Raw genomic sequence first — 21,740 nt, 5'->3', positions numbered from 1 at the left:
CTGTTTACATGAATAAAACCTTCAATGGTCATACACACCCAATAAAAAATAGTTTGTTGGATCTCGATCGTAGTGATACACATATTCATAATATTGATGCCAAAAGATGCAAAGTTAATAATGATAGTGCAACTTATTTGTGGCATTGCCGTTTGGGTCATATCGGTGTAAAGCGCATGAAGAAACTCCATAAAGATGGATTTTCGGAATCACTTGGTTATGAATCATTTGATGCTTGCGAACCGTGCCTTTTGGGCAAGATGACTAAAACTCTGTTCTCCAGAACAATGGAACAAGCTACTGACTTATTGGAAAGAATACATACCGATGTATGCAATCCAATGAGTGTTGATGCTCCTGGCAAGTATCGTTATTTTCTGACCTTCACAAGATGATTTGAGCAGATATGGGTATATCTACTTGATAAACATAAGTCTGAAATAGTTGAAAGGTTCAAAGAATTTCAGAGTGAAGTGGAAAAATCATCGTAACAAGAAAATAAAATTTCTGCGATCTGATCGCGGAGACGGATATTTGAGTTACGAGTTTGGTCTTCAATTAAAACAATGTGGAATAGTTTCACAAGCTCACGCCACCTGGAACACCACAACGTTATGGTGTGTCCGAACATCGTAACTGCACTTTATTGGATATGGCGTGATCTATGATGTCTCTTACTGATTTACCACTATTGTTTTGGGGTTATGCATTAGAGACAGCTGCATTCACGTTAAAAGGGCACCATCTAAATCCGTTGAGACGACACTATATGAACTATGGTTTAGCAAGAAACTCAAGTTGTCGTTTCTTAAAGTTTGGGGCTACGATGCTTATATGAAAAAGGTTTTCAACCTGATAAGCTCGAACCCAAATGGGAGAAATGCGTCTTCATAGGATACTCAAAGGAAACTGTTGGGTACACCTTCTATCACAGATCTGAGGGCAAGATTTTCGTTGCTAAATTTGGATCCTTTCTAGAGAAGGAGTTTCTCTCGAAAGAAGTGAGTGGGAGGAAAGTAGAGCTTGCTAAGGTAATTTGTACCTTCTCCCGAATTGAAAAGTAGTTTATCACAGAAATCAGTTCTAGTGATTCCTACACCAATTAGTGAGGAAGCTAATGATGATGATCATGAAACTTCAGATCAAGTTACTACAAAACCTCGTAGGTCTTCCAAAGTACAGTCCGCACCAGAGTGGTACGGTAATCCTGTTCTGGAAGTCATGTTACTAGACCATGATAAACCTACAAACTATGAGGAAGCGATGATGAGCCCAGATTCCGCGAAATGGCTTGAGGCCATGAAATCTGAGATGGGATCCATGTATGAAAACAAAGTGTGGACTTTGGTGGATTTGCCCGATGATCGGCAAGCCATATTGTATAAATGGATCTTCAAGAGGAAGACAGATGCTGATAGTAGTGTTACTATCTACAAAGCTCAACTTGTCGCAAAAAGGTTTTCGACAAGTTCAAGGTGTTGACTACAATGATATTTTCTCAACTGTAGCAATGCTTAAGTCTGTCCGAATCATGTTAGCAATTGCCACATTTTTTGAAATCTGGCAAAAGGATGTCAAAACTGCATTTCTTAATGGATTTATTAAAGAAGAGTTGTATATGATGCAACCAGAAGGTTTTGTCAATCCTAAAGGTGCTAACAAAGTGTGCAAGCTCCAGCGATCCATTTATGGACTGGTGCAAGCATCTCGGAGTTAAAATATACGCTTTGATGAGTTGATCAAAGCATATGGTTTTATACAGACTATTTGAGAAGCATGTATTTACAAGAAAGTGAGTGGGAGCACTACAACATTTCTGATAAGTATATGTGAATGACATATTGTTGATTAGAAATAATGTAGAATTATTCTGCAAAGCATAAAGGAGTGTTTGAAAGGAGTTTTTTTCAAAGAAAGACCTCGGCAAAGCTACTTACATATTGAGCATCAAGATCTATTGAGATAGATCAAGACGCTTGATAAGATTTTCAATGAATACATACCTTGTCAAGATTTTGAAATAGTTCAAAATGGAACAGTCAAAGAAAGAGTTCTTGCCTGTGTTGCAAAGGTGTGAAATTGAGTAAGACTCAAATCCCGACCACGACAGAAAATAGAAAAGAGAATGAAAGTCATTCCCTATGCCTCAGTCATAGGTTATATAAAGTATGATATGCTATATACCAGACCTATTGTATACCTTGCTCTGAATTTGGCAAGGGAGTACAATAGTGATCTAGGAGTAGATCACTGGACGTTGGTCAAGAATATCCTTGGTGAGGACTAAGGAAATATTTCTCGATTATGGAGGTGATAAAAGAGCCCGTCGTAAAGAGTTACATCGGTGCAAGCTTTTAAACCGATCCAGATGACTCTAAGTCTCAATCTGGATACATATTGAAAGTGGGAGCAATTAGCTAGAGTAGCTCCGTGCAGAGCATTGTAGACATAGAATATTTGCAAAATACATACGGCTCTGAATGTGACAGACCCGTTGACTAAGCTTCTCTCACGAGCAAAACATGATCATACCTTAATACTCTTTGGTTGTTAATCATATAATGATGTGAACTAGATTATTGACTCTAGTAACCCTTTCGGTGTTGATCACATGATGATATGAACTATGGGTATTAATCACATACAGATGTGAATATTGGTGTTAAATCACATGGCGATGTGAACTAGATTATTGACTCTAGTGCAAGTGGGAGACTAAAGGAAATATGCCCTAGAGGCAACAATAAAGTTATTATTTATTTCCTTATGTCATGATAAATGTTTATTATTCATGCTAGAATTGTATTAACCGGAAACATGATACATGTGTGAATACATAGACAAACTTAATGTCACTAGTATGCCTCTACTTGACTAGCTCATTAATCAAAGATGGTTATGTTTCCTAACCATAGACATGAGTTGTCATTTGATTAACGGGATCACATCATTAGTAGAATGATGTGAATGACATAACCCATTCCGTTAGCCTAGCACTTGATCGTTTAGTATATTGCTATTGCTTTCTTCATGACTTATACATGTTTCTGTAACTATGAGATTATGCAACTCCCGTTTACCGGAGGAACACTTTGGGTGCTACTAAACGTCACAACATAACTGGGTGATTATAAAGGAGTACTACAGGTGTCTCCAAAGGTACATATTGGGTTGGCGTATTTCGAGATTAGGTTTTGTCACTCCGATTGTCGGAGAGGTATCTCTGGGCCCTCTCGGTAATGCACATCACTATAAGCCTTGCAAGCAATGTATCTAATGAGTTAGTTACGGCATGATGCATTACGTAACGAGTAAATAGACTTGCCGGTAACGAGATTGAATTAGGTATTGGATACCGACGATTGAATCTCGGGAAAGTAACATACCGATGACAAAGGGAACAACGTATGTTGTTATGCGGTTTGACCGATAAAGATCTTCGTAGAATATGTAGGAGCCAATATGGGCATCCAGGTTCCGCTATTGGTTATTGACCGAGAATAGTTCTAGGTCATGTCTACATAGTTCTCGAACCCGTAGGGTCCGCACGCTTAACGTTACGACGACAAATTTATTATGAGTTTATGAGTTTTGATGTACCGAAGGAGTTTGGAGTCTCGGATGAGATCGGGGACATGACGAGGAGTCTCAAAATGGTCGAGACATAAAGATCGATATATTGGACGACTATATTCGGAGTTCGGAAAGGTTTTGAGTGATTCGGGTATTTTTCGAAGTACCGGGGAGTTGCAGGAATACGGGGGAAGAAGTATATGGGCCTTATTGGGCTTTAGGGGAGAGGGAGAGGCAGGCCGCGCGCCCCCATTGATTAGTCCGAATTGGACTAGGGGGAGGGGTGGCGCCCCCTCCTTCCTTCTCTTCCCTCTTCCCCTTCCTTGTCTCCTACTCCTACTACTTGGAAGGACTCCTGGTTGGACTAGGAAAGGGGGAATCCTACTCCCGGTGGGAGTAGGACACCCCTAGGGCGCGCCATAGAGAGGGCCGGCCCTCCCCTCCTCCACTCCTTTATATACAGGGGCAGGGGGCACCCCATGGACACACAAAGTTGATCTACGGATCGTTCCTTAGCCGTGTACGGTGCCCCCCTCCACCATATTCCACCTCGGTCATATCGTCGCGGAGTTTAGGCGAAGCCCTGCGCCGGTAGAACATCATCATCGTCACCACGCCGTCGTGCTGACGGAACTCATCTCCGACGCTTTGCTAGATCGGAGCCCGGGGATCGTCATCGAGCTGAGCGTGTGCTGAACTCGGAGGTGCCATACGTTCGGTACTTGGATCGGTCGGATCGTGAAGACGTACGACTACATCAACCGCGTTGTCATAACGCTTCCGCTTACGGTCTACGAGGGTACGTGGACAATATTCTCCCCTCTCGTTGCTATGCCATCACCATGATCTTGCGTGTGCATAGGAATTTTTTTGAAATTACTACGTTACCCAACAGGGGGAGCGCAGAGAAGTACTAGGGGGCAACAAACAGATGCGCTACCCACGATTAGGAGACAGGTTCATCCGCATGCTCCAGCTTGATCAAGGAGGAGAGCTATACATGTTTTATGTTATTTTACCTAAGAGAGAGCATGAAAGATCGAGGATGTCGCCTAGAGGGGGGGGTGAATAGGCGCTTTAAAATAATTACGGTTTAGGCTTGAACAAATGCGGAATAAACCTAACGGTTAATTTGTCAAGCACAAAACCTAAAACAACTAGGCTCACCTATGTGCACCAACAACTTATGCTAAGCAAGATAAGCAACTATGTGATAGCAAGATATATGACAAAGAACAATATGGCTATCGCAAAGTAAAGTGCATAAGTAAAGGCTCGGGTAAGAGATAACCGAGGCACGCGGAGACGATGATGTATCCCGAAGTTCACACCCTTGCGGATGCTAATCTCCGTTTGGAGCGGTGTGGAGGCACAATGCTCCCCAAGAAGCCACTAGGGCCACCGTAATCTCCTCACGCCCTCGCACAATGCAAGATGCCGTGATTCTACTAAGGGACCCTTGAGGGCGGTCACCGAACCCGTACAAATGGCGACCCTTGGGGGCGGTCACCGAACCCGTACACTTTGGCAACCCTTGGGGCGGTCACCGGTACCCGTCAAAATGCTCGGGGCGATCTCCACAACCTAATTGAAGACCCCGACGCTTGCCCGGAGCTTCACACCACAATGATTGAGCTCCGAACACCACCAATCAACTAGGGGGCCCAAGCACCCAAGATAAACAAGCTCAAGGGCACCAAGCACCCAAGAGTAATAAGCTTCTCAACTTGTAACTTCCACGTATCACGTGGAGAACTCAAACCGATGCACCAAATGCAATGGCAAGGGCACACGGAGTGCCCAAGTCCTTCTCTCCCAAATCCCACCCAAGCAACTAATGCTAGGGAGGAAAATGAGAGGAAGAACGAAGGAAGAACACGAAGAACTCCAAGATCTAGATCCTGTTGGGGAACGTAGCAGAAATTCAAAATTTTCTACGCATCACCAAGATCAATCTATGGAGTAATCTAGCAACGAGGGGAAGGAGAGTGCATCTACATACCCTTGTAGATCGCTAAGCGGAAGCGTTCAAGTGAACGGGGTTGATGGAGTCGTACTCATCGTGATCCAAATCACCGATGATCCTAGTGCCAAACGGACGGCACCTCCGCGTTCAACACACGTACAGCCCGGGGACGTCTCCTCCTTCTTGATCCTATCTCCAGTCCTTAAAAGGATTGCTGGAGCTAGCATACCTTTTAGCATCCTTAGGATCGACAAAACTTTTCTGATTGTATCACATACAACCTTTCCCTACGAAAACTGGTAAGGAAACTTGTTTTGACATCCATCTGCTAGATTTCATAAATGCAGCTAATGCTAACATGATTCCGACGGACTTAAGCATCGCTACGGATGAGAAAATCTCATCGTAGTCAACTCCTTGAACTTGTGAAAAACTCTTCGCCACTAGTCGAGCTTTATAGACGGTGACATTACCGTCCACATCCGTCTTCTTCTTAAAGATCCATTTATCTCAATGGCTTGCCGATCATCGGGCAAGTCCACCAAAGTCCATGCTTTGTTCTGATAAATGGATCCTATCTCGGATTTCATGGCTTCTAACCATTTTGTCGGAATTTGGGCCCACCATCGCTTCTCCATAGCTCGTAGGTTCATTGTTGTCTAGCAACATGACCTTCAAGACAGGATTACTGTACCACTCTAAAGTAGTACGCATCCTTGTCACCCTACGAGGTGCGGTAGTGACTTGATCCAAAACTTCATGATCACTATCATAAGCTTCTACTTCAATTGGTGTAGGAGCCACAGGAACAACTTCCTGTGCCCTACTACATACTTGTTCAAGTGACGGTTCAATAACCTCATCAAGTCTCCACCATCCTCCCACTCAATTCTCAAGACAAACTTTTCCTCGAGAAAGGACCCGATTCAAGAAACAATCCCTATTGCTTTCGGATCTGAATTAGGAGGTATACCCAACTGTTTTGGGTGTCCTATGAAGATGCATTTTATCCGCTTTTGGTTCGAGCTTATCAACCTGAAACTTTTTCACATAAGCGTCGCAACCCCAAACCTTTAAGAAATGACAGCTTAAGTTTCTCTAAACCATAGTTCATACGGTGTCATCTCAACGGAATTACGTGGTGCCCTATTTAAAGTGAATGTGGTTGTCTCTAATGCCTAACCCATAAACAATAGTGGTCATTCGATAAGAGACATCATGGTACGCACCATATCCAATAGGGTGCAACTATGATGTTCGGACACACCATCAAACTATGGTGTTCTAGGCGGTATTAATTGTGAAACAATTTCCACAATGTCTTAATTGCGTGCCAAAGCTCGTAACTCAGATACTCATCTCTATGATCATATCATAGACATTTTATCCTCTTGTCACGATGATCTTCAACTTCACTCTGAAATTACTTGAACCATTCAATAATTCAGACTTGTGTTTCATCAAGTAAATATACTCAACATCTACTCGAATCATCTGTGAAGTAAGAACATAACGATATTCACTGCATGCCTCAACACTCATTGGACTGCACACATCAAAATGTGTTACTTCCAACAAGTTGCTATCTTGTTCCATCTTACTGAAAACGAGGCTTTTCAGTCATCTTGCCCATGTGGTATGATTTGCATATCTCAAGTGATTCAAAATCAAGTGAGTCCAAACGATCCATCTGCATGGAGTTTCTTCATGCGTATACACCAATAGACATGGTTCGCGTGTCTCAAACTTTTCAAAAAACAAAGTGAGTCCAAAGATCCATCAATATGGAGCTTCTTCATGCATTTTATACCAATATGACTTACATGCCAGTGCCACAAGTAGGTGGTACTATCATTACTATCTTGTATCTTTTGGCATGAAAATGTGTATCACTACGATCGAGATTCAATAAACCATTCCTTTAGGTGCAAGACCATTGAAGGTATTATTCAAATAAATAGATTAACCATTATTCTCCTTAAATGAATAACCGTATTGCGATAGACATAATCCAATCATGTCTATGCTCAACGCAAACACCAAATGACAATTATTCAGGTTTAATACTAATCTTGATGGTAGAGGGAGCGTGCGATGTTTGATCACATCAAACTTGGAAATACTTCCAACACATATTGTCAGCTCACCTTTAGCTAGTCTCCGTTTATTCCGTAGCTCTTTTATTTCGAGTTATTAACACTTAGTAACCGAACCGGTATCTAATCCCCTGGTGCTACTAGGAGTACTAGTAAAGTACACATTAACATAATATCCAATATACTTCTATCAACCTTGCCAGCCTTCTTATCTACCAAGTATCTATGGTAATTCTGCTCCATTGGCTGTTCCCCTTATTACAGAAGCTCTTAGTCTCGGGTTTGGGTTCAACCTTGGGTTTCTTCACTAGAGCAGCAGCTGATTTGCCGTTTCATGAAGTATCCCTTCTTGCCCTTGCCCTTCTTGAAACTAGTGGTTTCACCAACCATCAACAATTGATGCTCCTTCTTGATTTCTACTTTCGCGGTGTCAAACATCGCGAATACCTCAAGGATCATCATTTCTATCCCTGATATGTTATAGTTCATCACGAAGCTCTAGCAGCTTGGTGGCAATGACATTGGAGAAACATCACTATCTCATATGGAAGATCAACTCCCACTCGATTCAAGTGATTGTTGCACTCAGACAATCTGAGCACAAGCTCAACGATTGAGCTTTTCTCCCTTAGTTTGCAGGCTAAGAAAACCATCGGAGGTCTCATACCTCTTGACATGGGCACGATCCTGAAATCCCAATTTCAGCCCTCGAAACATTTCATATGTTCCGCAACATTTCGAAAACATCTTTGGTGCCTCAACTCTAAACCGTTTAACTGAACTATCACGTAGTTATCAAAACATGTATGTCCGATGTTCGCAACATCCACAAACGACGTTTGGGGTTCAGCACACTGAGCGGTGCATTAAGGACATAAGCTTTCTACTGTCCGCATAATCGCTACCGTCAACTTTCAACTATATTTTCTCTAGGAACATATCTAAACAGTGGAACTAAAACGCGAGCTTACGACATAATTTGCAAAGATCTTTTGACTATGTTCAGGATAATTAAGTTCATCTTATGAACTCCCACTCAGATAGACATCCCTCTAGTCATCTAAGTGATTACATGATCCGAGTCAACTAGGCCGTGTCCGATCATCACGTGAGACGGACTAGTCATCATCGGTGAACATCTTTATGTTGATCGTATCTACTATACGACTCATGCTCGACCTTTCGGTCTCTTGTGTTCCGAGGCCATGTCTGTACATGCTAGGCTCGTCAAGTCAACCTAAGTGTTTCACGTGTGTAAATCTGGCTTACACCCGTTGTATGTGAACGTAAGAATCTATCACACCCGATCATCACGTGGTGCTTCGAAACGACGAACTTTCGCAACGGTGCACAGTTAGGGGGAACACTTTCTTGAAATTTTAATGAGGGATCATCTTATTTACTACCGTCGTTCTAAGCAAATAAGATGCATAAACATGATAAACATCACATGCGATCAAAAAGTGACATGATATGGCCATTATCATATTGCTCCTTTTGATCTCCATCTTTGGGGCTCCATGATCATCATCATCACCGGCATGACACCATGATCTTCATCATCATGATCTCCATCATCGTGTCTCCATGAAGTTGTCTTGCCAACTTATTACTTCTACTATTATGGCTACCGGTTAGCAATAAAGTAAAGTAATTACATGGCGTTGTTCAATGACACGCAGGTCATACAATAAATAAAGACAACTCCTATGGCTCCTGCCGGTTGTCATACTCATTGACATGCAAGTCGTGATTCCTATTACAAGAACATGATCAATCTCATACATCACATATCAATCATCACATTCTTCTTGGCCATATCACATCACATAGCATACCCTGCAAAAACAAGTTAGACGTCCTCTAATTGTTGTTTGCATGTTTTACGTGGTTGCTATGGGTTTCTAGCAAGAACGTTTCTCACCTACGCAAAAACCACAACGTGATATGTCAATTGCTATTTACCCTTCATAAGGACCCTTTTCATCGAATCCGATCCGACTAAAGTGGGAGAGACTGGCACCCGCTAGCCACCTTATGCAGCAAGTGCATGTCAATCGGTGGAACCTGTCTCACGTAAGAGTACGTGTAAGGTCGGTCCGGGCCGCTTCATCCCATGATGCCGCCGAATCAAGATTGGACTAGTAATGGTAAGCATATTGAACAACATCAACGCCCACAACTTCTTTGTGTTCTACTCGTGCAAAGAATCTACGCAATAGACCTAGCTCATGATGCCACTGTTGGGGAACGTAGCGGAAATTCAAAATTTTCTACGCATCACCAAGATCAATCTATGGAGTAATCTAGCAACGAGGGAAAGGAGAGTGCATCTACATACCCTTGTAGATCTCTAAGCGGAAGTGTTCAAGTGAACGGGGTTGATGGAGTCGTACTCATCGTGATCCAAATCACCGATGATCCTAGTGCCGAACGGACGGCACCTCCGCGTTCAACACACATACAGCCCGGGGACGTCTCCTCCTTCTTGATCCAGCAAGGGGAGAGGAGAAGTTGAGGGAGAGCTCCGGCATCACGACGGCGTGGTGGTGGAGCTTGCAGTTCTCCGGCAGAGCTTCGCCAAGCACTACGGAGGAGGAGGAGGTGTTGGGGAGGGAGAGGGCTGCGCCAGCGGCAAGGGTGAAGCTCCCATGTGCCTCCCCACTATATATAAGGGTGGAGGGGGCTGGTTTCTTGCCCTCCAAGTCCATTGGGGCATTGGCAAAGGTGGGAGGAAAGAAATCCCATCATTTCCTTCCCCACCGATTGCTATCCCCCTTTTTTAGGGATCTTGATCTTATCCCTTCGGGATATGATCTTATTCCTTCTAAGGGGGAATCTTGGTGCACCTTGACCAGGGGTGTGGGGCCTTGCCCCCACTACCCACGTTCATGTGGGTCCCCCCATGCAGGTGGGCCCCACTCCGGAACCTTCTAGAACCTTCCCGGTACAATACCGAAAAATCCCGAACATTTTCCGGTGGCCAAAATAGGACTTCCCATATATAAATCTTTACCTCCGGACCATTCCGAAACTCCTCGTGACGTCCGGGATCTCATCCGGGACTCCGAACAACATTCGGTAACTGCACACTAATTCCCATAACAACTCTAGCGTCACCGAACCTTAAGTGTGTAGACCCTACGGGTTCGGGAATCATGCAGACATGACCGAGACAGCTCTCTGGCCAATAACCAACAGCGGGATCTGGATACCCATGTTGGCTCACACATGTTCCACGATGATCTCATCGGATGAACCACGATGTCAAGGATTCAAGCAATCCCGTATACAATTCCCTTTGTCTAACGGCATTGTACTTGCCCGAGATTCGATCGTCGGTATACTGATACCTTGTTCAATCTCGTTACCGGCAAGTCTCTTTACTCGTTCCATAACACATCATCCCGTGATCAACCCCTTGGTCACATTGTGCACATTATGATGATGTCCTACCGAGTGGGCCCAGAGATACCTCTCCGTTTACACGGAGTGACAAATCCCAGTCTCGATTCGTGCCAACCCAACAGACACTTTCGGAGATACTTGTAGTGCACCTTTATAGCCACCCAGTAACGTTGTGACATTTGGTACACCCAAAGCATTCCTACGGTATCCGGGAGTTGCACAATCTCATGGTCTAAGGAAATGATACTTGACATTAGAAAAGCTTTAGCATACGAACTACGATCTTTGTGCTAGGCTTAGGATTGGGTCTTGTCCATCACATCATTCTTCCAATGATGTGATCCCGTTATCAACGACATCCAATGTCCATGGTCAGGAAACCGTAATCATCTGTTGATCAACGAGCTAGTTAACTAGAGGCTTACTAGGGACATGGTGTTCTCTATGTACCCACACATGTATCTGAGTTTCCTATCAATACAATTATAGCATGGGTAATAAACGATTATCATGAACAAGGAAATATTATAATAACTAATTTATTATTGCCTCTAGGACATATTTCCAACAGATCCAAGGGGTTCCCCTCACTTAGAGGAGAAAGTGATTGGTGGAAATGTGGATCTAGATCTCCTCTCTCTTTTCCCCAAATACTAGCAAGAATCCATGGAGGGATTGAGAGATAGCAAGCTCGGAGAAGGTCAACAATGGGGGCAAAAACGAGCTCCAAGGATAAAAAACCAATGGGGAAGAAGACCCCCTTTTATAAGTGGGGAGAAAATCCAACCGTTATCCCCTCACTCAGCCCGCACGACGCGGTACTACTGCAGGGAGCTGCGGTACTACCGCGGTTGGCCGCGGTACTACCGCTGCAGGTTGCGGTACTACCGCATGTGCAGCTCTGGCCAGATGACGGCCTGTTGCACAGGGCAACGAGCGATAGAACCGCCAGAGCGGTACTACCGCGCGCCCCTACGGTACTACCGTAAGGCAGGCAACACTCGGCGCAGAGAAGGCACGGACGTAAAAAATTACTTCCGTACCTACTTCCGCTGAGGGAGGACCTGCGCAAAACTCCGGCACGGTACTACCGCACACGAAGAGCGGTACTACCGCGTAGAGCGCGGATGTAAAAAATTACATCCGCCCCTACTTCCGCTCATGCTGCTAAGCCTGGCCAGAGCCCACGGTACTACCGCGCTCGCCGCGCGGTACTACCGCGTAGGGCGCCGATGTAAAAAATTACATCCGCCCCTACTACCGCTCGAGCAGCTGTGCCTGGCCTGAGGCCACGGTACTGCCGCTCCCACAGAGCGGTACTACCGCAAGGGCCCGCGGTACTACCGCTCCGGAGAGCAGTACTACCGCATGCCCCAAATCAGCAACACTAGGAGTCCTTCATTTTGCAGAGAAGACAACAGAGGGAAACACTAAAAACAGAACTGCCATAACTTCTGCAAATGAGCTCCGAATTGAGCAAACTCAAGCTTGTTGGATAGAGGCAGGGGAGGTCTGCCTAACAGGAGAGGAGAGAAACCTTCAACAGAGAAGAACCGGCGGAACCTCCAACATCGAAAACATCATAGAATAAGCATGTGAACTCCATTTTCGATGAACTCGAGCTTGTCATGAAAATGACCAAAAGCTCCAAATCTCACAAGGAGAAGAACCAAACAAGAACCAATAAAGATGATGCAAGGATGCAATGGTTTGAGCTCTCTACGAACGATGCGATCAAGCAACTCATCGAGAGCCCCCCTTGATAGTACGACAAACAATCCTATAACCTGGTCTCTCACAACTACCATGAGACCAGTAAAACAGAAAACCTATCAAGGGCAAACCTTTGCCTTGCACAAAGTCCACTTGAGCTAGATGATGACGATCTACTCCTCCTCAAGATGGACCACCTTTCTTGATTGCGTTGGCTCGATGAAGACTAGTTGATTGCTCCCCCATACTCCACTATGGGTGAGCCACTCTTCCGCTCATCTTCACAAGTCCATTGTCACCACAATGGACGGCAAGCTTCAAGCACTTGATGTCTTCGTGATGCATCACTTGAACTTGCACACCGCAACCTAACCCCACAAAGAACTCTCACGAAGACCATGGGTTAGCACACAAAAGCGTAATGGACAATGCTTACCATACCATGGGATCACTTGATCCCTCAGTACATCTTGTGCGCTTTGTGTATTGAATCTTCCCAACTCTCTTCATTTGGATGATGTCTTGAAGGTGGACATGAATGATCACACAATCTTCTTCTTCAAGACATGCTTGCAATAAGCTCAACACTCACATGACCAAACTTTGGATAATTCCTTAATAGCACTATGGTCATCACAAACTCTTCTTGAAACCAACAAATGGACTCCAAGAAAAGCCTATGGACAAACCCTTCAAATATAACTCAAGGCAACCATTAGTCCATAGAGATTGTCATCAATTACCAAAACCAAACATGGGGGCACCGCATGTTCTTTCAGAGCAGCAGGAGTGATTAGCTAGCTAGAAATGATTTTGATGATGATGATGTGCTACACTATTACTATGATGATAAAATAGCTAGTGTTGGTGGTAATGACTATGATGATTATTATTAGCTAGTGTTAGTGGTGATTAAATAAATACTGTTGGTGGTAATGACTATGATGATGATTAAATAGCTTGTGCTGGCGGATTAGATTCAAGTGGAGGCAACATGTGGTGCACATCGAAAGTACTACTAGTCCAAACTAGATCAAGTTTGGATTAGTAGTATACTTTTGACATGCACCACATATTGCCTCCACTTGAACCTAATCCACCTTCATTTGACACATTGTTATGGACATAATGATGTAAACCTCATAACTGGTATTGTACCAATATTTGTACGATGGCGCATAAATACACTAAAAATAAAAAAATAAAAAAAGAATACTAGTAGTGATGGACAGAAAACACGCTGCAAGTAGTTACCTTAGCAGTAGTGTGGTATTGAACACACGCTGCAGCTATTTGTCCAAGCAGTAGCGCGTGCGGGCACGCGTTACTGCTAAGCAATAGCTGTAGCGCCTTATTTAGTAGCGCGCCTACCCGCGCTACTAGTGAGCATAAAACCAGCGCTACTGCTAGGGTTTTCCCTAGTAGTGCAAGGTGATAAGTACATTTAAAAATTTAGCAACTAAAGCTTTAAGCCTCCTTCATTTAATTTAAACTCTTGCTTGCATTTGTGAGCTTTCTTCATTAAGTGTTTTACCTAGGTCCATGCATTTGGCATTGTTTCTTTCCAAGGTCATCAAACTCTTCTTTCTCCTCTTAAGTGCCTTGCCACATAAGATTTTCGTTTGCCTAATAAACAGCACCCTTAGCACTCGTACAAAATGGAGCATTGAGAAGAGCCTAATAATCTCAAAGTCTCTATTAAAAAAAATAAAGGATGGCTATAGCCTTTGCATCATCATGATGCATACGTCAAAACGCACCTGCCAAGCCGCGCTAGCCGCCCGATTGCCTTGCAATCTACGAAGTGGTCGGATCCCACACGATGGTACATCAAGTTTTAGGTTTTATTTTTTGAAACTTACAACTTTTTCGGTCGCTCGTACCAAGTTTCAAAGTTGAAACTGAAAGACTATTATTCTTTCAAAAGTTGAAACTTAATAAAAAAATCTCGTCAAAACATATTCAAAATGAATCTCATTTGAAAGCCCTTATCACAAGAAACACAGAAAAACATAATTTAGACTTTTGGTTCAAAATATATGAAAGATTAGAAATCAAAAGCCAACAGAAAAATGGTAATGCTAAAAATCTTGCGTTGGATTTTTAAGCATGGCAAATCGAATATTTTTTATGGCAAATTTAGTTGGCGTGAGAGTGTCAAATTTAGTTTACGAGCACGGCAATTTTCTAGCAAAAAAGAAAGAACTAAACCGGATTCACAATGCTTGCCAACTAAACTTGCCATCCCGGCAAACGCAAATTGACATAAAAAAGGGTTTAATTTGCCATGGTCAAAAAACTAACATCAATGTATAGTGCAGTCCTGGGATTGCGAGCGTCCGCACCTGCATGCCACAAATCTCCTCCCATGCATACAACCATCTCAAAGTCTCATTTAGCTTGCATGGTATGTATTAGCGGATGAAGAGAGACGTCAGCATATAAGGTGAGTGGCCTTTTAAATAAATCATAAGGTAGGTGTCTTAATCTTGTTTTTTCTTTTTCACCAAAGAAATCGGTATTGTTTTCATTTCATTAAAAGAAGTGAAAGAATGTATGATAGCCGTGAGTGTAGTGACATCAAAATGAAGAGAAAAAGGCTAAAGCTATAGGAAAAAAGAGGAGGGAGGCGGGCAAGACGACTAAGGAGTATGTTACAGAAACATGAAGAAAAGGCGCTCGACGTCCATATGTCTTATCAGCCCACGGGGGAAGGACTTCAACTTTGTCATCCTCTAACCAAATCAAGGCAGACACCTTTAGCAAAGGTTGTCTGATTGCCATCCAACAACACCCATCGTAAAAGAGGGAAGGGGTGTCGTATGGGAACAAGTTGATTCAAAGTGGCTGAGGACTCGCTAACCCTGCTTCAGATGAAAATCTTCGGCTCTTCCGATGACATGCCCAAACATCCAACAAACAAAGGATGAATGACATATGTAGGAAAAGAACCAAAGAGCAACCACCATCTTTGCCTTATACAATAAGGCCTCGGGGTGCTTCCAGCTCCAAGACAATGCCCATAAGAGGCAACACCCCACAAAATGTCTTCAACGTCTGATCCGGTAAGACCTAGATGCCCAGGAAAGTTGCCATCATCACCACCGATAATAGTAGAACCCGGATTTCAGTTATAGCCTCACCTTCCCTCATTCAGCACAACCCCTTTGTTTCAACCTTTTAGACTTATGCAAAATCTCATGTATTTGTCTGTGGACCGATAATAGGAGACTTGCTGAAAGCATTCTGACGACTTAGGGCGTCTCCAATGCCGGCCTTTAAAATAGACACTATATTTGTCTGTGGACTGGTCCACGGGCAGTGATACAAGAGCCGACCATCCAACTTTGTCCCCTAAACGCTCGTCTCTATTATTTTTAAGTCCGCGAGCTCAAGAATAATAGCATATCAATTTTTTGATGAGTGAAAATATTCAAATGCAACAATAATTCTAATTTAAATATTAAACTCAAACTAAGTTTTCAAATAAAATAGTTCAAACTTTAATTTAACTCACACATATGTCCTAGTTGCCCCCTTTAACCGCCCGTAGATGCTCAATCAATCTTTCTTGAGTTGCTCATGAGTTCCTCAATCCTGAATTTGTTGATGCATTTAAACAAACTCATCAAAAGGTGGCGGGATTCTAATCTGGAAGTTGGATAGGATCGCCCACGTTCTCAAATTCCAGACCTCCGACAACATCTTCACTCTCGTCCTCCACGATCATGTTGTGCATAATCAGGCAACATGTCATCACCTCCCATAGGGTCTTTGGATCTCATTGTTTAGGAGGTCCACGAACAACTGCAAAATGGGTTTGGAGCACTCCAAATGCACCCCTCTACATATTTTCTAGCTCTGTATTGTCTTTGGGCAAAGATAGCTCTTTCCTGACCAACTGGCTCAGAGATGATCTTGACGAAGGTAGCCCACAAAGGATATATACCGTCAATCAGATAGTAGCCCATGTTGTACTAATGCCCATTGACAATATAGGTGCAAGGAGAAGCTTGCCCTTTAGTTAACCTAACAAAACAATGGAGACCAATGCAGCACATTGATGTCATTGTGAGACTCGGACATGCCAAGCAGGCATGCCAAATTCAGAGGTTATGTGATGCAAATGCCTCAAGAATGATGATGGACTTCTTAATATGACTCTGATATCGCCCATGTAGAGCTTTTGGGCAGTTCCTCCATCTCAAATGCATTCAATCAAGAGATCCGAGCAAACCTGGCCACTCTCTTGCCTCAGACATTGCCAAGAGCCTTTTGGTGTCTGCGACAGTTGGTTCTCTCAAGTACTAAGGTCCAAACAGCTCGACCACTGCAGTAGCAAATCTGACCATGGCGTCTCCGCATGTGCTCTCAGGCATCCACAATGCAGACGTGCGCTTTTGGTAGACAGAGAATCCAATCCTTTCTACGACATTCTTTTTTAAGATAAAGTAGTCATCGTAAGACCGGGAGCCGTTGTGGAGGCGATCGAAGATATTTTTTTTGCATTGAAAAGCGTTGTCAAAAATTGTTTGCGAATAGGGCATCGGAGGCAAAATAATCGTACATCAGCGTCAAATGCCCCCGTGCCCTATTCCGATTTAGCACTCAACGACCCTTGATCAATCCCTTAAAATGGAAAACATGCTCCGCGTCTGCAAGGATCGCCTGCATCGTCGTCATTTTATTTGCATAATCCTCCAAGTCGGATGACTCAACTTAGTGCTCGTGCATGTACTTCCACTACGAATCCATTGCTTCAAAGAAGGGACAAAAAAAATTAGCACGGGCATTTCACCAAGCATTCGTCAGGCGTGGTGACCCCCGTAGGGGCGGATGGTACTTGCACGGCGGTCGGACGAGAGGTGTGGACCAATGGCGCAGGCAAACAGTGTGGCGAGCGAGTGGAGCGGCTGAGGTCGCGGAGGTCCGGGAAGGGCTTGGCGAGCGGCCGGGGTGGTAGAGCGGCAACGACGGTGAGGAGGGAAGGGGATGCATAGAAATAGGAAGGGATGGAGACACGGGTCCTGGTGGGGTTTTGAGTGGGCAAAGGCAGTCGGAGTCCTATGCGGCGGCGGTCCGTACTCCCACAAACTCCCCATCCTCATCTCCCCAGTTTGCTTCCGGTTTGCAAGAAAATAGACAAGTGGACTGGTCCACGGAAAGATGCGGACGACGTTGGATTGGAACAACGTCATCTGGACGTTGCTTTGAGATGCCCTTACATAGTTTAATTTCTTCATATAACGTTTCACTCTCGCATCCATAACTTTGTTTTAAAAAAAAATCACTAGCAGAAGACAAATGCGTCTAAACTTTTGGACAGTGTCAGCATGAGGGCTCCTTTTGGAACGAGCACATAAGGAGACCACGAGCAAAAGACACCACAATGTTTGTCTTTTCGTGAATAATTGCCGTGTGGCCCGTGTGGAGCCAGTCGCTTACACAACGAGCACGGACAAATTTACGTAGTACGCACCTCAGCAACAAGGGGAAAATAAGATGGGCATGCCGTCTAAAATCTTGGAAACGGGAAAGACAACGAGAGAGACCATCTATGTCTAGTTTACAAGGAGGGGGAGACTCCGACACCGACGACGGAGGGGAAACGGCATACGATACGGGGGCCCAGGTACGTAGGTCATGATGCAGATCCAGCTGCCGGCCATGGAGCCTGGAAGGAGCGATGAGAAATTGTTCAGAGGGCTCTGGCCTTGACGACGTCCAATGTCATCTCGCTGGGGTCGGTGGCCTGCAGCTCCACCTGGTAGCCGTCCAGCTCCCTCTTGAACCTGTCCTTGGAGCTGGCGTACAGCATCTTGCTCCTCACCCTGGACGTGTCCGGGGACCTGCATGCACGCACGCAGCCACCGCAGAATCGTTCACTACGTACCCACGCCACGTGTGCAGTGCAGGCTGCAGAAAGAGAGGTCACGTACCAGGAGATGAAGAAGATCTTGCTCTTCTGGCAGTTCTCGTCGGTGACGAAGTCGAAGTCGAAGACGGCGTAGCGGCACTCGTCGGCGGGGATGGTGGCGGTGAAGTCGGCGTAGGTCTCGCCGGGCTGCCCCACCCGGTCCACCACCACCTGCTGCGACTGCTCGTTGATCTTGAACGTGATGAACCGGAAGGTCCGCTTCGCCTTGAGCTCCTGGAACCTGAGCTTGCACTCGTCGCTCACGGCCATGCCCGACGCCGAGTTCGCCTTGCATCGCAATCACACAAACAACAACAACAACGAGAGCGCCTCATTATCAATCAACCAACCAACCAAAAGGATCGAATCGAACCGTCGACGATCCAGGGCCGCCGCTGGCGTCTCGCGCGCGCGCGCTCACCATGGCTGACGGTGGGTTTTCTCTTCTTTCCACGGAGCGCCGGACGCGACGACGGTGGCGTCAGGCGGCGGGCGAGATTCTCAAGGCCGGAGGAGAGGAGGCGCCGGGCGAGATATAGGGGAGCCTGAGGCTTGCATGCATGGTGCCATGCCGCCGTTTTAGGAGGAGGAAGAAGAGGGGCGGTTGACCAAGCACGTCCCCTCCTTGGCGCGCTCGTGAGAGCCATGGGAGATCCAGAGGCGCCCCACACCACCCATCCATCGTTATCGCCTCCCAAAATGCCTGCTCCATCCCTGGCTACGACAGCACAGCAACATTTTTTTTCCTCGTGACTTGCTGCAACACTGCGATTTGGACGAAGCGACGGCAAACGAACGATATAGCCAGACACAGGCACATCGCCCGTTCGTAAAACCACGTGATTTATGATCACAAATTCTGTGCAACCGTATCGTAACGAGGATTGATGGACGATCAGGCATTTCAAATTGTATGACATCTTCCCAACATCACATGGTAGACAGATAAAATTCTCTTAATAAGTTACACAGCTGCAATTCCTCGCAGAAGAATTGTCCAGGAAGATGATCATTCTCGACGTACACTACAAAAATGGCGGCATTGTTTAACCAAAGAATTTTACAACTTTTGGAGCTTGTTTTCCTTTTGACTTTGAGCTGGCACTCTTCTCGCCACTGCTAGGTTGCTTCGCTTTATTCGTTTTGGTGGTTTTCACCTCTTCTTCATCAATGAAATCATCTTCAAGATCGTCTCCACCATGCACAGTATGGTCTTCCTGGTAGTCTCCCTCCATATTCATACCTAAAGTAAATACAACGACAAATAAACAAGTAAACACAAATTCCTGTGATGAACTGCACAACTACCAGCAGAAATTCAGTTGCACCAGCTAACTAACAATCTCAACTTCTCAACATATATAAATACATTGGATTTTGTCTAGAGTAAGATACTGGCGCGTGTACAGTTAGTCATTACTCAACCCATACTAAGGACTGAAAAGGGAACATGTTCACCTATCCACAGCCTCTGCCTCACAATACAACACTGCGGCCTACAGATATATCTCTATTGTTGGCACAGCCAACTATCTTATACAACAACACAAACAAATCTTCAGAAAAAAATAGTTGTATAACCTGAAATCATAAGTTTAGCCAGCATGCTTATATACAGGAATTATTGACCAGAGTTTTTTTTTGTGTGTGTGAAACTTTAAATGATGGCAACAGGTAATTCAAATATATATAGGACAACTGCAACACACTTCACATTCCAGTGGACATTCCAAATGTTGCGAATGCATGCACGGTACTTGTGATATTGCAAAGGTTGGTTTGTGTTATGGTGCTGCTAGAAGGAGGGCGCGAGAGGGCCGGCCGGGGGTCTTTTTTGCCCACGGCCGGGCAAGAGGGAAGGGATTTCCTTCTTAATTCTTGCTTGATTAGATTGATACATCTCCTCTCTTTATAGAGAGAGGTTTACTTGACTCCCAAGCAAGACTTACTTGACCCCTAAGCAAGCGACCCTTATCTCTAATTAACCCTAAGACTAATGGGCCCATTAGGCCCATTACGTACTCTAACACTACACCCCACCTGGACATGCGGCTTGTCCTCGAGCTGCAGCCTAACCAACTTATAACCATGACTCGACGCAACACAAACCTAACACCTAAAAACAAGCCTTTTACATCTCGGCTTGTTTTATTATTCTCAACCTAAAATGGACTCAGACGCTTTATTTTGGACCCTTTAACAAAAAGTGGACACCATCCGCACGTCGGACGTGCACGTGTACAGCCACCTGGATCCCATGGACACCACCTGGACCAAAGGAGTGCATGTGTATGGCCACCTGGAAGTGGTCGCAAGAGTGACCAGCAGAGGCGCCCTCGCGGTGGTCGGCGGCGGAAAGCAGTGGTGCTACGCGGTGCGCTCCTGTCGGTGACACCCTGCCTTCTCCCCGCCGGACGGCTGTTGGTCTGCACCGCACAGGAAAGAGTGGAGGGCTTGCGATTGAGAATGACGAGGAGGGGTGCGCCCTCCCCAACCGCCGATGTCGCAGACTTTGAGGTCGCTGCCCGCGGGGAAAACAACGTGCCAGCCGCCCGTGGGGGAAACCGCATGCCCAAGATCCCCGACGCAGTGGACGAGATCGAGGTCCTTTGCGCAGCGAAGGGCAACTTGGAGGAGCGGCAGCTGCAGACCACGCATCTCCCGCACACGCCGACGCGCTAGGAGGCCGCGCGCAGCAGCCTGCAGCCTCACCGCCGCTGACACATGGCGGGTAGCGATCCAAGGCGAAAGCGGTGACGGCGACGGCAGGGACTTGATCTGCTGGATGTGGACGCCCTGGGATGGCGGCGGCGCTGATGGGAACGAGGTCGTCGCACTCCCGTCGTAGGGCATCCCATACTGGGCGGCGGAGCTGACCGGCGGTGGCTGCTGCAGCTGCAGCGGCTGCTGCGCTGTCACGCCAGGCAGCGGCAACGGTTGCTGCGTCGGAGCGCCGGGCGCGGCGGAGGCCGCCAGGAGCGGCGGCTGCCACTGCAGCCAGGGCTGGGCGATGGTGGCGATGGATGGCAGCTGCAGCGGCCTGGCGAGCGCGGCGGCTGCTACGGCA

The 21,740-nt window shown here is 45.5% G+C and overlaps 1 protein-coding gene across 2 annotated transcripts in view; it reads right to left on the bottom strand.

Moving 5' to 3' along the window:
* Positions 1-18,067: 18,067 nt before the first annotated feature.
* The window catches only part of LOC119365269 (actin-depolymerizing factor 6-like), a 6,260-nt gene continuing 2,587 nt past the window's right edge, over positions 18,068-21,740 (bottom strand). Inside the window, exons 5-7 of one of the 2 annotated variants that reach the window (XM_037630881.1) lie at positions 19,831-19,916; positions 18,696-18,961; positions 18,068-18,605 (exon numbers count right to left, since the gene is read on the bottom strand). In XM_037630881.1, coding sequence (XP_037486778.1) covers positions 18,455-18,605; positions 18,696-18,961; positions 19,831-19,916 — 503 coding nt within the window. In that variant the 3' untranslated portion in view covers positions 18,068-18,454. Of the gene's footprint in view, positions 18,606-18,695; positions 18,962-19,094; positions 19,192-19,830; positions 19,917-21,740 lie in introns of those variants that run through there. The other variant, XM_037630880.1, reaches the window with a different exon arrangement.

The sequence above is a fragment of the Triticum dicoccoides genome, chromosome 2B (genome assembly GCF_002162155.2).
Source record: "Triticum dicoccoides isolate Atlit2015 ecotype Zavitan chromosome 2B, WEW_v2.0, whole genome shotgun sequence".
Classification (NCBI taxonomy): domain Eukaryota; kingdom Viridiplantae; phylum Streptophyta; class Magnoliopsida; order Poales; family Poaceae; genus Triticum; species Triticum dicoccoides.
Note: the sequence above shows the minus strand (reverse complement) of the source record. Positions and strands in the feature narration are given on the sequence as shown.